A 15,383-nucleotide genomic window follows, 5' to 3' on the forward strand; every position below is an offset into this window, starting at 1 on the left:
TGCATACCACTGTTGAATGACCACAACCTACCTGAACGCACAGCTAGAGTACAATATTTGCAGCTGCGCACTTCATATTTGAAGATTGCAATAAAATTAAAATACTAACAGGAGAAAAAAATAATGCCCAGAAGGCTGAGGAATTGCTAGTGGTCCCAAAGTCAAGTTGAAATGGGGTTAAGTTAGAAGTTCTAGCTTCAATCCTAGTGGTGCATGTTCCTGCTGGTAAAGGTAGCAGATATTTTTAAAAGCAGTGTAACTGGTTTCATTAGAAGAAAATGTGTTGGGGGATACAGTTACACAGGGAGCAGAGTCCTTTTAATTCTTGACCTTGGAGCAGGTACTCAAATACCACTGGAAAAGTGCTTTTCCCACCACTATTACAGCTATGTTAAGAGCCAGAGCACTGGAGAATTCATTAAGCTGTGCATAGTCAATATTATTAACTCTGCCTAGCAAGCTTTCAAACCCTACATGCCAAAAAAGTAAGTACATTCTCTCATTGTCTTCCTTTACAATAAGCATTCCACTCACTCCTAGGCTGAAAGTGTGTCTTTTATACACCTATACATAAACAGCACAGTTTTGCAACTTCTCCCTCTCCTATTATTTTATTAATGTTAGTATATGGAAGGTCCTGACTCTCCAAAACGATATTTCTATCTGACAATATAAGGTTGATCCTTAGCAATCTGTTTAATGCAACATAAGGAGCAACAAATTAAAGTGTTATCTCCTATTTCTTCTCAGTATTCACCCAAACCAAGAATTTACTAAGCTTAGTGAACTACAAAGCCAAACAAAGCAAAAGAAGTTAATTTACTTTCATAATAAGCTAAGAACGCCAGGCTTTGGACATCCAAACTTGGTGGTAAATGCTCTATCCCTGGCAGTGTTCAAGGCCAGGTTGGACAGAGCCTTGGGTGACATGGTTTAGTGTGAGTTGTCCCTGCCCATGGCAGGGGGGTTGGAACTAGATGTTCTTAAGGTCCTTTCCAACCCTAACTATTCTAGGATTCTGTGACTGATCTTCATTTGAACAGTCCCCAGCCTGGAAGTAAAGCCTGTTCCGGATATTTCCTTCATTTCCTCACCTGGCCTGACACTTAAAAGAAGGTAGTGGGGGCATTTCATACCCATCCACAACACTGCAGCTGGCAATTTTAAGATGCACTACTGACATAGCCTATACATATATGGCTTGTGCAGTCTTCCAAAGTTGTTTTTTCACACTCATCCCCTTGTCAGCTTGACAGGAATGTATAAAGAAGTCAAGGATAAACCAAGAAAAAAAATAGTAAATACTACTGGTAAAGAAGAAAATTCCCCAGGAAAACAAGGTTGCAGTAATTCCAGGAACATCTAGTATTCTCCACTAAGAACATCAGATAGTTGCAACTCTTAAACTATACTGAAGACATAGGCTATCCCTGCCAGGAGGAACAGCAACAAAAAGATCAATAGGTAAGATGTCCCTCTTATCTACTGCTCTACTAATGGCAGGCTGTATGACAATGACCAAGTCACATCACCTCTGTGCCTTAGTTGTAGCATTTGAAGGAAGCAGATAAAGACATTTACTCCTCTCGGTACATGTTTTAGCTGACAAAGAAGCCAAAATCTCTGATGCTGCTTTGCAAAGGCCACTGACTGAACTGTTGAGACAGTGTCCTATTACCTCAGATTATTCATCATTATGAATTAGACTTTTAGTAAATGTATTTAATAAGTATGGGGTCACAGTACACCAAGCTCTGTACCATTGAATTTTCTGTGTGATATTCTTGTCATTAAAAATAATCATAATTTAGAAAAAATAAATCAGACACTAAGAAAATATACTCCAAAACCAAAAATATTCATTTGCCTTGTCAAACTGACCAGGACATTCTGATCTGTGCTTCTCCTGGGAGCTCAGCCTAGGATATTGTACTTTCTTTGTGTTTAGGAAGTGGGAAAGTTATGAGAAATTCACTCAAAAGAGTACTGAAAAGGAACAAGCTAGGTGATTTGTTCCTCTATGCCTAAACTCCTTCAGATATGTTAATTGTAAAATATTGTCATTATGTTACTGTACCACGAGATGCCTTTCTCTCTGCATGCTTCCACCTGCACTAACAAAAGCTTAGTTCTGACCTTTCATCTCCCATGACTCAGACACTTGTATAGAAATCTAAATGCTCTCTCTTCTTCTGGCCCACAGTATGGCCATAGATTTTGTGCTGGAATGGCTGCCTTGCCTTTGCTTCACACAAACATTCCTCTTTTCTCCCACCCTTGCTAAATGATTCTCTAAAAAAAAAGCCACTAGCAAAATTAGCTGAATCAAGTGCCTTCCCCAGAGAGGCTGACATTCATCACTCTGCTAAATGTTAGTATTGGGACCATGAACCATAAAACAGTTACTTTGCTTATGCCTGGTTTGATATAAGAAGTATAACACATTTTCTCCCACACTTGTGTGTAGGGTAAATTTCACTCTAGTAGTTATTTCTGAGAAAAGAGGGTGGTGTGACCCAGTTTTTTATGACTATAGAATAGTGTGCACATGCAAAAATACAGGCGAGCAAAACAAAGGAGGCACAATGCCACTCCTCTGGCAGCACCAGAGGTCTGTCAGGGCAACAGAAGTTCCTCTGGTAAGATAAAAAAGTTTGTTTAAAAACAATCCTTCTCAAAGCATTGTTTCTTTTTCATCACTGTCAAAAAGCCCAGAGATAGATGGGTAGGGTGCTCCAGCTTTCAGATGTTCAGTTTAAAGAGCCTCTTGCTCTCTTTGGCTTCATGTCATGCCCCACACTCATACCAGAAAGCACAAGGTATTCTATGTACCTTGCAGGATTCATGCCTAAGCATCCAATATACATTGTCAGCCAGCATGCAGCCTAATGTTTTAATGCCCAACCATATATTCCCTTCTGACTCTGAGCTAATACAGAAATACAAAATGCAAACAAGCCCAGGAATGAAGCTTATAAGCATTACTTGATGGGAAAACACTATCATCTTCCCCTCCCCATTACTGGTCTATTCAGGATTCTCTCAGCATCTTGCCTTGTACCATATTGCTCTCAGTTTCCAAGGGCCTCCATTCCTACCTACAAGTTAAACCTTCCCAGAAATATGGTTTGGATTTTTTTTTTCCCATGAATTTCAGTAGGAGCTGCTCAAAACATTGGCCAGCATCTCCTTGTTGGGTCTCTTAAGCCACTGTGTTGTTATGTTTCCACAACAAGGGCACTCAAAAACATGATGAAGGCTTTGCGCTGGATGCTCTGCAGATAGCACAGAGAAAAAGCACAAGCACGCATGACCCTGTCACTCACACAGCCTAGAGCTGCAGCAGGAAAATGATCCACCACAGCAGCAGTAACGCAATTGGAAATCTAAGAGTGAGGAAAACCCAAAAACTACACGTTTCTGGATCTGGAAGTTTAAGAATCAAGATCACGGTGAGACACTGGCACAGGTTGCCCAGAGAAGCTGTGGATGCCCCATTCCTAGAAATGCCCAAGGCCAATCTGGACAGGGCTTTGAGCAACCTGGTCTAGTGGAAGGTGTCCCTGTCCAGGCGGACCTGGAACTATATGATTTTTAAGGTCCGTTCTAGCCTAAACCATTTGATGATTCTATAATCAGCAGGTCAGTTTGGGATGATGCACTGGCACAGTAAAGGGAGACCAAGATTAAGAACAAGATATATTTTGAGGAGAGGAATCATATTCAGCCTTTGGCCATGCTTTGCCTGTTTCTGTGCAGTACTACTAGGCCCTCCCTTTCTTTTACAAATACTAAATTCACAAAGTAATACAGATAAGAAACAGAGTGGTCTAAACACAATAGAGCAGCTGGAGCAGCAGTGTAGGACCAACATGTGTGGGCAATTAGTGCCATTCATGTGGTAACTTCCTCCACATCTCATCAGTGAAATTCCCCCCACACTGTTAATTCCTGACTGTCCTCTTATGTATTCCTGGGTCTGTTAAATCACTGCTGTGGGAGGAGATCTTGGGCACCTAAAAGCTTTTAGGCTACCAGGTTAGGGAGGGAGTCTTGTATCTGCAACTTCCTCCATCTGCCCTCTTCACATTTGGACTGTTTTTCTCTGTGTCTGTGTTTTAGCCCTTCAGGCTTCAGCCCTTTAGGCATCTTCAGCCTCCTCCCCAGTGTGATACTTCAACCAGAAAAAAAATAATCCCCAAACAGAAATCGCATCATCTTTACACATGCAAATAGGCCTGAAAAAGACCTGGCTTGTAGAGAGCATCCAAGATGTACATACAGCAACTGGGCACACTCATGAACCATTTAGAAATCTGGCTTCTAGCAGTTAAATTGCAGGCAGAAATGATCTGAGCTTTCACAGCTTTCTCACATCATGGCCAGATGGTGGCTGACCCCTGCAATAATTTCTGCCATATTCCAGCCATATGCAAACTTCACTGCTTCCATCAAGCTGTTAGTACTAATCAACATTTTCCAGAATTGAGATTTTAATAAAGCATTGATAGAAAAATGTGACATTTTCATAAATTCTCTCATGTACATCCATTCTCCAGGGACCACCTTCAGCTCTTCTAAAGCTCTTCCATCTGTACCATCTAAATACTGCTCCAAGTAAATCGAATCTGAATGGCTGACTCCCTAATAAAGCCTAGAAAATATTCTGATTACCTCCCTTCCCTAGTGAATGGAGATCAAAATGCAGTTTTCCCTCTTTGACTACAAAGCTAAATTTACCACCCAGCCATTCTCTATCTCCACCCCGATCACTGGAACCTCCTCCCTGAGACTCTCCAGTACACCCAATACATAGCTGTTTGTCATTACCTTTCTTGTCTTACCTCTTTGTGGCCCTATGGGTGTCCTTAAATACTATTAATGGATCCTTTTTCCTTTCCCCCTGAGGGCAGTAATTTCTCCTTTCTATCCATTCACTGACTCTTAAAGCAGTGTCACTCCTTCCCTGACAGCCATTAAGAAAATACTTCTGCTCACTTGCCTCAGATGTGCTTCTGTACCTCCTCCTATCCCACCTCTGTTTCTGGTTTGCTCCGCGATAGGAAATGCACCAGCTTCCCCCCTCAGAGTTCCTCTGGAACAATTTAAGACTGAGGTCCATAAAGCCTCAGATTTTATGCAAATACAATTCACTGTCCATGTTTGATGTCTGTGTGTGCTCTATTTGCATATTCTGCCTTTTAAATTTTTCATGAAAGAAGTTATTTTGATTTTGCTGTCTTGCTCCCTCATTACAGTCAGGTATGCTGCAGTACTGCCAGGACGGCTACAGAGAAATGTAAAACAAATAGTGCTACCAGGCATTGAGGCACCTTTAATTCTGACTAAAATAAAGAATAATAATAATAATTATAATAATAATACCACCAACACAACAACCTGAACTACACATTCAGCACTTGGATTTATGATTTAGTTGTATTACTACTAGCAGCTTAGTGAAATCTCTTCAACCAGAACTAGTAGGCACAAGGAAAAGAAGAGGTAGGAGAATCTGGTCTGTGGTCAAAGGAGGAAATAGTAGCTTAAACGATTCAAAGAAAACATCAGTACTTTCACCACAGCTTACTTAGATACTGCAGCAGAAAAGTCCCAGGACCCTTGGCTCATTTCCAGAAGCACATTCTCACACATTCCAGTTCCTCCTAGTCAAGGCTTAGACTTTGACCACAAGGAAAGTCTACCCTGCCAGAGTTGCACCTCCTCCTACCAACCCCAGCTGAGTGAAGAAGTCTGTCCCAGCTGCAAAGGGGCAGAGAGGGTCATTAGGCATTCACCCCATGGCACTTCAGCACCTGCATGTCATCTCAGAGGAAGTGGGAAGCAATGCTCCACTCAAGGAGCCCTCTTCACTCCCATGTGAGCAGTTTTGTTGCTGTACTGTGAGGCTGACACAGTCCAGATGAAGTAAGTGAGATTACAGGGGGAAGGCTGAAAGTTTCACCCCAAAGCCTGCAGCAATCCTGTTGCCTAGGAAATCCTAGGAAACTGAGACATCTCTCAGGGGAGTCTTCAACAAATGCAGGGGAGTAGGAATAGACTCTTCTGCTTTAACACTTTGAAGAGATCAGTACAGGGCTTGGCAGGGTGTCCTTCCTCATGACAAACACCAGCACAATCCACTTGCAATGTGCTATGCTTCTGGGAACAGGTGATTACTCAGCTATGACTTTGGTAGGAAAAAAGAACATTACTTTACTAAAAAGCATAAATTTAAAGGAACAATATTTGCTGTTACGGTCTACTACCCCTCTGTTTAACTTTCTTACTTTCTTACTTTTCTTAAGAGCTCAAGCTCCTCCAGTACTGGCTGATGAGAGACTAAGCATCTTTCTTGGCCACAGTAAGTATTCTAAAACATAACTTACAGGCACTGATTTATAAAATACAGTGCTGTGCTATGCAGAGAGACAAGATCCCTGTAGCCAGTTCTGGAACTAGAAACATTACAGGCACACAAGCACTGCACTAACACATTTCTGCCTCTTCAGTGATCAAAGCTGGCTGCTCCTGGGGGTCAGTCTGATCCCCACAGGTACTCTAGCTTTCTCAAGTCAGCTCAAGTTTCTTTCATACCATGCTGCATTGCATTACATAGATCTAACCTGGCATTTCAGAAGTAAACAGAAAGAAAACACTCAAAAGAACCATCCCCTAATTCCAGGTGGATTTCAGGTTGATCCTGGTACCTTTGCCATCAGTGTCTTCATCCCTTACAAAGGAAAAAAGAGGAAACTAACCCTGTGAGGAATTTCAAAAGGCTAACTACTTTCAGCTCAACTCATCCAAAGCTCCATTTAATGAAAGCACTGCCTGCTTTGATTTCTGGGAATAGCTCATGACACATGCCACAAGAACCTTTCTCAGGCTACACAGGCTATCTATTCTGCTCAGACCCTGCTCTGTGTAGGTGTCCGTGTTATGGAAGCACTTCTGGACTTTGTCAGGTTTCTGAAAGTCGTCTAAGTGCTGCTCTTTCTCCATTAATTGCAGTTCCCTGTCACCTCTGCTTGCCAAAACCAGAATGAGGAAATGCACAACAGTCAGTTTCCTTACACTTCCTAGTGACACCTGTGGTAATTCATCCAACGGCCTAAGGGGTATGGAGAAATGAAACAGCAAGTGCTAATTAGGAACATGGCTTCCAATTTGAAATATTAAATTTTTCCATTCATCCCACTTCCAGGTACACTCCTGACAGCCCTATGCTACACTGTTGTTTAGTGAATAGCATATAGTGGATTTGACCTCAGAAGCCAGGAAAGGTACATTTTAGGCATATTTTCACAGCAGGTGAAAACATTACCAGACCGCTACTAAGAGCAGGTTGCTATTAAGTAGACTATAGCTCAAATCCAGTCAGCACCAGCCTGTATTAAGTCGAGACAGCTGCTCAAAAACATCTTCTGTCACTGCCTAGTCAAGTGAAGATTACGAGGTACATTCTGATTATCTGTTTTCTTCCTCTTCCCTCTCATTCTTAAGTGGTTGCTTGGGTTTTTCTTCTCACAGAGCATTATAAGCATGGGACTGCTATGTAAGCGTCTCTTAGCACATTGTGCTAGCTAATAGAATACAAATGATTATATAAATAACAAAGCTGCTGAAGATTTTCTTGTCACCGCTTTCTCTGCTCCATTGGCTTGACTTAAAGCACACATAAAAATGGCCTCAGCTAAGTGTTATGTTCAGAGCATCCATAAATAAAATTAAGATCCTGATTTAAAGAGACACTAAGAAGCTGTATCTCCTCTTTATTTCGATCAAACTGGGATGCTCAGTGCCTACAAAAATCAAGCCCAAGGCTCTACAGATGAAAACAGAAGGATTCGATGTCTGTATGACAGTTTGTATTCAGCAGGGTAGTTTCATTTCCTATATAAGATGCTCACATTTTGTTTTCCAGCATATGTGCATCCCCTTAACTAATCCAGAGGTTAGGCAGGAGAGCATCTCCAGACTCTGACAGCCATTGCTCACATCAAAAGACTGGCACGAAACATACAACCCCCGACACCATGAGTCAAGCATCAGTAAGATGGTAACAAGTCAGGCAGCTGCAGTCAGAGACATCATCTAGCTCAGCATTGCTGTTTCCATGACTCCTGCCTGAAAACTCAGCTCTGCCTTCCCTTCAATATTAAATGTTCATACAAAGAGGATATTATGACAACCCTCAAGGCTGCAAAGGACTCGGACCCACCAAGCCACACCCTGTGAAAAACAGAATTACCACCATTAGGGAGAAAACTCTTGCAAGAAACTCTTACTCCAGGCTATCTAAGAAGCTGACTGACAGAAAACTTAACCGTGCTTATCAGTAAGCTTTCTATAGCACATTTTGGAGATGTCAATCACCATTAATCACAGTGATTATCACAATTCTGTTAGAAGAGATAGGAAAGATGACAAAAGCTGACTGCAGGGCGTAATAGCTGAACAACTGCACCAGATTTCATATTTAGGCCGAGGCTTCTCATCCCCACCCCAAACACTTGTCTGGTTCTTGCTACTAGCCAGGCAGTTCAAACTCTTATTACTCATGTGTGGATTTTCTTGAAGTTGTGGATTAACTAAGGACAAGGGCAGCCAGTCAGCATGAGACAATATGGGCTTGGAAGCCAACTAGCTGTTCGTGATGAATGCAGAAACTGCTGCTGTGATGTACTAACATGGTACACCACAGGTCCACATGTTACTTCATTGCCACAACTCCATTATACCCTCATGCTGCATTCTCCTCACATAATTTATATACATGTTTTATGCTACATGCAACTTTATTTTTCCAGTTTATTCTAACTCTCTATCTTCCTGGAAAATTGACATTTTAACTATATACCTAGGTGAAATCCAGGCCCTTAAAAAAATATCCTAAACAAGTTTCCGATTATGAATTTTTTTTTAATCCAAAAATGCTGCTTAGTAATCAAAGGCCATTTATCTTCTTTTTAATGTTTATTGTTTTAATGCCTAGAAAATTCTAATACTTTCTTCTAAATGGTTAGCACCTTACAGAAGACAAGACACCTCTCCCACTACCATGAGTATATTTCCTGTAATCCAAGCACTAGAAGTCTGATTCTGACCATAAATTCATGAGTTCTGCAGCTAATGCCTTCTGTCCAGCTGAATGACAAGTTAATCCTTACGGAGCTGTTGCAGTATCAGAGTAAAATTGAGCATCAGGGAAGGACCTTGAGTGTGTGATGAAAAGCAGGAAAGAGTAATGACTTTGAGAAACCAAAAGCACAGAAACAAGAATCTATTTCAAGTATTTACCTCTTTGAGGCAGCCCATGAAGTTGTTGCTTACTGGAGAGCCAGGTAAATCAGCAGTACTGGGGCTCCCTCCAACATAAAAGAAGTCATCCGAACCAAGCATGGTGTAGTCCTCCTGCGTGTAGCCCGTGGTGGTAAGGATGCCATCCACAGAGATTGTCACCTGTTTGAGGGACACAATGGACAAAGAAAATCCCAGCAATGACCTTACAATTCTGAACAGAAGCAGTTACCTCCCCTATAATTTTATGTCAGTTTTATCAGGGATTTTGTTGAGATTTGGCATGTATTTTTTTTTTTTGGTTAAGCCAAGCTCCATCTTCTGGTCTGATTCACCCACAATGGAAAAGCTCCAGCATCTGCTTGTCCTCTTTCTGGTGTACTAGCATGGTCAGGCTGACCTGGCAGTCTACCCGTCAAGATGTTTTCCATCTATTCAGGCCAGAAAATGGAGCTGTCATTGAAAGAGATTTCTCATATTAGCTGATTTTATGATTAATTATTATTTATTTTATTACAGTTAGTTATGGTTGTTAGTAAAAAAAAAACAAACACTAATGAAGACGAGGTTGGTATTTTTTATTTTTAATGTTTCTTTTGCTCACGGCACACGTGACGATCATGCATTCAGGGAAGGGTGAGAGGGATCTCACTTTCAATACAATATGGATGTGCATGCCATGTACCTAGAGAGACACACACCCACCACCCCCCAAAAAAAGGGAAATTAAAAAAATAAAAGTATTAAAAACTCATAACCAAAATATAAACAGGAAATCAAAATAAAACAAAATAAACCAACCACACACCACCAAGTGTGACGGAAGCAGAGATGAGAAAGAAAAAGAACAAACACAAAGCGTGCACACACTGCACTTGACATGTCATGCCAGTATATCTGGAAGCCCAGAAAGATGGCAAGGAAAAGAAATAAGAGAAAGAGGGATAAGGAGAAAGAGAGAAAACTATTTCACACTCACATGCAATCAAAAATAAAAATACCAAACAAACCCCATAAATAAAATAAATAAAAATAATAAAAAAAGACGAAACAGAAATGCCCCCAAAACCTCTAACCCCAAACACATGGAGGGTGAAGAGGGTGGAAGGGAGGCAGAGGAGCAAGTGAATCTGATGTGCTTTGCTTGAATGTTGTTAGTGGCTTCAAGGGAAGATGGAGGAAAATAGATCGAGGCCAAGTGGAGACAGGCGAGTCACCAGACGTGGACATGCCATGCAGAGTGTGTACTGAAACAAACAACTGGCTGAGCTCCTGTCGGTCATGGCAGGTAGAGGTCAGAGAGAGAGAAGAAGTGAGAGAGAGTGCAAGAGGAAGGAGGAGGAGGAGAGAAAGAGGAGGGAAGGAAGTGGGGGAAAATCAAGAGAAAGAGGACAACTCTGGCCAGTTTGCCTGTAATAGCCGTTGCCACAACAAAAGGATGAGAGAAAAAGAGAGCCTTTACCACCATGGACTAGAGGCCCTGAAATGGTTCTGATCTAGAAACCTTCAGAGTAAAAAATAAAAATCAAAAAGGAAGAAAACAGCAAAATGAAAACCAAAGCGAAAGAGAGAAAGCTGAACCCAAAAGCCAGGGACAAAAAACCCAATAATTTATCACAGGAATGGAAAAGAAAAACTAAAGCAGGAGATGAAGAAACCAATAAAAGCAATGTCCAAACCCCATTTCCAGAAGAGTTGTTCAAGTTGCTTTTGTTGCTCATTTTTTTCCATTAAAAAAGGAAGGTGAGGAAAAAAAAGGAGGGAGAAAAGAAAAAAAAAAAAAGTGATTTAAATTAAACCAAAATAAAATTAAAGGAAGAAGTAAGTATAAAGGAGGGGGAAAAAGAGGGGGTAGGGAAAGGAAAAGGCAGGTAACACACGGCAAACCCAAAAAAAGAGACAATAAGAATGATATCTACCAGACAATGTAGTTTGTTTACCATAGCGTGTCCAATGCCTGAGTGCTTTGCGGAAAAGGGGGAAGAAAGGAAATTAAAAAATCGTGAACAGAACGATTGTTAATTAAAATAACTAAAAGCAAAGATGGGTCGTTAGGGTGTTAGTACATTAGTTGGTTAGTAAAAATGACACATTGCATGAATGGTCTAGTGTTAGTCTTTCAAAAAAAGGCATGGGGCACCTGAGACACACAAAGTGAGAAAGAGGACAATATGATCAGGACTTTATGGGGAACCATGCCATCTAGACTGTAAAAAAGGGTGCTGCCTAGTCTTCCCACCCTGGTATTAGTCATTAACTTCAACCCTCATATACATTATCCAGGACTGAAGCAAAGTTAAAGCAGTACAATACTTACTCTGCAAATGCCCATCAAGGTGCTTCCCTCAAACAAGAGCCTTACCCTCAGAAATGCAGAATATATAGTTCACCACTTCAGCAGAAACCCAGCCACAGCTCCCTCCTTCCATCCACCACCTCCCACCCTATATTCCTGCTCCTCTTCCAAGACTCACTACCCTCAAGTGTTGCAGAGTACCACAAGTAGGCAAATATTTCCTTTGGCTGGAGGACACAGATGAAGATGAGTCCAAGACTCTGAGCCTTCCTTCCAAGTTTCCCAGTCTGCAGGTTTCTTTACAGCAGGGGAGTTTGTGACTTTCAGAAGCACACAAAAATGCCTGTGCTTGGCTGCTTGCCTGTAACTCTCTTCTGTCATCGGAAAGTATAGGAACTGAACCTCTCACACTGTAGGAAGAAATGTGTCAATGAATTGTGTAGGAAGAATTGTGTTGCTTTGTGCCAAGGTTGAAGAAGAAGACTGACAAGATTTAGTGTCTCTCCTGTTACACTGCATCTATATTATGGAGAAGCTAGGAGAACTTACCAGCCAGTTCCTTTAGTGGGGTTTAGCAGAACTCTGCTGATGTTTTCTTAACCCTTCCCAAGGCATGGGGATGCCAACTGTTCAAACATACACATTGTTTCTTGGTTGCCTTTTAGCAGCTGGGTAACTCAATATCTTTATAGTAGATTTTACACTGTGACTAGCTTCAATGTTAATAGGGAAATACAGCCTGTGGAGGTTCCAAGTCCTTGTTCCAGTGTGACTGAAGTTGGTAAGGCTATCCCTAAATTACACAAGCAAGTTCCATGCTCCCTCTTGTAAAAAACTATCTGCTTCAAAATTTTAGAGAGTTTGTGAAAACTTCATGGCACTGAACATAATGTCCCAAGTCTATTCATGTATGGGAATGAAATAGCAATATTCTGCACTTGGGTATAATGAGCACAAACTCCAGTATTCTTCATCAAGGAAATGCTATTCTCAGTGATATGTTGTGTAAATAAGTTCATTTTTATAAACAAGAAAATTGGAGTATGGGACAGAGGAAAGAGCATGCTAAAAATGAGACAATGCCAGCAGCAGACCTGAAGACAGACATGGGAAGCCTGACGTTCAGTATCTTCCACTCCTCCTCCTCCCACCAGGCCACATTGACCTAAACATGCTCTGAAAGCCCTGGTAAAATATAGCAATGATCCAGTTTCTAAGTAAAGGTTCCTCACAGGGCAGAAAGGGGGCTTAGATTTAACTGAAATAATAAGATAAACAAACAAGAAGATTTGCTTTGACATTAACAATCACTTCTCAAGGGAATCTGTGAGTTCGCTTGGTTTGTCTCTAAGGAGATTAGTTGCTGCGATAGCTATTTGATCAAAAGAAAACCACCACCACCCCCCCCCAGCATTTAGTACTCTCCTAGCTTAGCTACAAAACATTTAACAACTCAAAAAAAGTACTGGGCAAAAGTCCAGCTATTTAAAGTTCTGCTCTAATTCCGGTAACAGCCAAAAAATTATGCAAATCCTCCTCCCCCTGCTCCCAGACCCAGAAAAAGCAGAGGAAAAGACTAGATGGCATCCTGAAGCTGCTGATAGCCCATTTATCTGGAATTGTTTTAGCTCTGGATCATATTGCTGGGATTTCTAAATTTATTTATCTAAGTTCACTTTAAAGAGAAATATATTTATCTTCAGTGCAATGTTTTCAACAAATTACAAGGAGCATACTGGTTTTCTTATAAAGCTTCGATATTTAGGGGCAATGGTTTTGTTGGTTTTTTTCACTGGTTTTGGGTGGGGTTTTCTGGGCAAACATGAGCCTAGCTGGAAACAATATTTCCAAGTGACTTATATCACACTGCAACTTCACAGGTAAATTTATGTGAGGAAAGATGCAGAGTAGTTAGTTTCTTAAATACAAAATTATTTAGGATATACAAAATTATACTGGATGCAATAAAGGGTAAATTTATTGCATTTATTACAATAAAGGGTAAAAAAATAAAGGACAAAATATGTAATTTTAATAATGATAAATAATCTTTATCCTTTATTACATTTTCTATATGAAGGTATCAAAGGGACTTCACATGTTTATAGTCTGTCTTAAAAATAGTGAAGTATTTTACAGATAGAGAAAAACCCTCATACACACACACAAACTCTGGACATATAAGCTGCTGGAAGCTACTGTCAAAATGGAACAAAGCAAAACTCCTTTATCATGTTCTTTTAGAATGGTATCTTTATCCCTTTTTGTTGTTGTTGTTAAATTAAGCATTTATAAGGTCAAGATATAGAGTAATCCTTCTTAGTTGCATCCTGAAAAATGCCCATAGCAGGTATTAATTAGTTCATAGTAATTAAAGTTTTCAGTCTTTTCCAAACTCTTTATCTTGAAGACTGAAGGTTTTTAAAACTTCGTCATTCCCAGTAGTATCAACAAAAAGTAAGAATATACAGGTCCTGACAGGAAAGCTGCAGTATTCAAGGTTTCTCCTTACTGAAAACTGTGGCTAAACTTACCAATAGTTTCTGGATGACAGCATTCAGGACTAGCAATCATGCTTCTTCTCAAGACCTCATCAATTCCAAATTCTGTAAAGTTTTAAGTTCTGGGCCAATGTCTTAATTTTGAGACTGAACTTGTCCAGAAGTCAAAAATGGAGGTACCCAAGAAAAGGTGACTCAAAAAAAAAATTCCAGCCTTACTGATATTTATTAGTTGAACTGTATTCTGTCATGCTTATCCTAGAATTGGACCTCACATCATCCCTGCTACTTATTTTTAATATGACTGCAAGACTGGCCTTTATTTGGGAAGAGCACAGCTGTCTTACTAAAACATCCTCTCTCTTAATCAGTCAAGTTGGACCCTTTAAGAATTCAGGATGACATGAAAATATCATCCATAGTGAACAGATCAGAAGAATTAAAAATTTGCAGTGCTGCTTAACTGGTAAGGGACTCACCTGCTTTCTAGTAATCACCAAAGCACTGTCCTGGTCTAATCAAAGATTAAGAGGTACAGACATATTTCCATTTAACTGCAGACAAGACAAAAATCACTAGCTGAAAGATTAGGAAAAGAAAGTAAGAGCTTCTTCACCCATAGTTTTGCCTGCCACCCTTCCTCACTTTCTGCTTCATGATCCAAACCAACCCTGGCACGATGCAAGGATGCATTTTGCTTTAGACATATTTTCCCATTGAAAGCTGATTTTTGACAAAACCTAAAATGTATGATTAACTAAAATGGCCAGTAAGATACACTGAAATATTCAGAAACCAGCCATTCTGAAACCATCTAAAAACTAAAAAAAAATGCATCAAGTAAAGCCATATATTCCTGACTGACAAACCTCAGCCAGCTGCTGCCTCTCCCTCTACTGGACTGGTGAGAACATTTGAACAAAATAGGATCATTAAGACCCATCCGATGCATGAGAAATCATATTTGCATCTGCATATAAACTACTGAAAACAGACTCATGTTACCATGAATAAGAACTCTACAGTTGCATGAAAGTTCAATGACAGGGTTTTTCTCAATCCGATATTCTGAACATGTAGAAATACAGGGGTTCACATGAGAAAGACAAATATCTTCAGCCTCAAACCTAAATATTTAAAAGATATGAAATCCCCATTACAGATAAATTATCCACTGTCATCTGCTGGTGGAGACTGTTTCTGATCTCTGACGCTGATTATCCTATAGTCAGATACATGTTAGCTACTGTAAAATTTTACCACAAAAGCTATTTTCTCAGCAA

At 40.3% G+C, this 15,383-nt stretch overlaps 1 protein-coding gene across 6 annotated transcripts in view; it reads right to left on the reverse strand.

Annotated features, from left to right (window-relative positions):
• NRXN3 (neurexin 3) overlaps positions 1 to 15,383 on the reverse strand; it is a 962,180-nt gene that overhangs the window by 731,976 nt on the left and 214,821 nt on the right. For 4 of the 6 annotated variants that reach the window (XM_031048774.2, XM_031048773.2, XM_031048775.2 and 1 more), the window contains one exon: positions 9,304 to 9,465. In XM_031048774.2, coding sequence (XP_030904634.1) covers positions 9,304 to 9,465 — 162 coding nt within the window. Of the gene's footprint in view, positions 1 to 9,303; positions 9,466 to 11,222; positions 11,268 to 15,383 lie in introns of those variants that run through there. The other 2 variants (XM_005148869.3, XM_005148863.3) reach the window with 2 other exon arrangements.

Source organism: Melopsittacus undulatus, chromosome 4 (assembly GCF_012275295.1).
Source record: "Melopsittacus undulatus isolate bMelUnd1 chromosome 4, bMelUnd1.mat.Z, whole genome shotgun sequence".
NCBI lineage: Eukaryota > Metazoa > Chordata > Aves > Psittaciformes > Psittaculidae > Melopsittacus > Melopsittacus undulatus.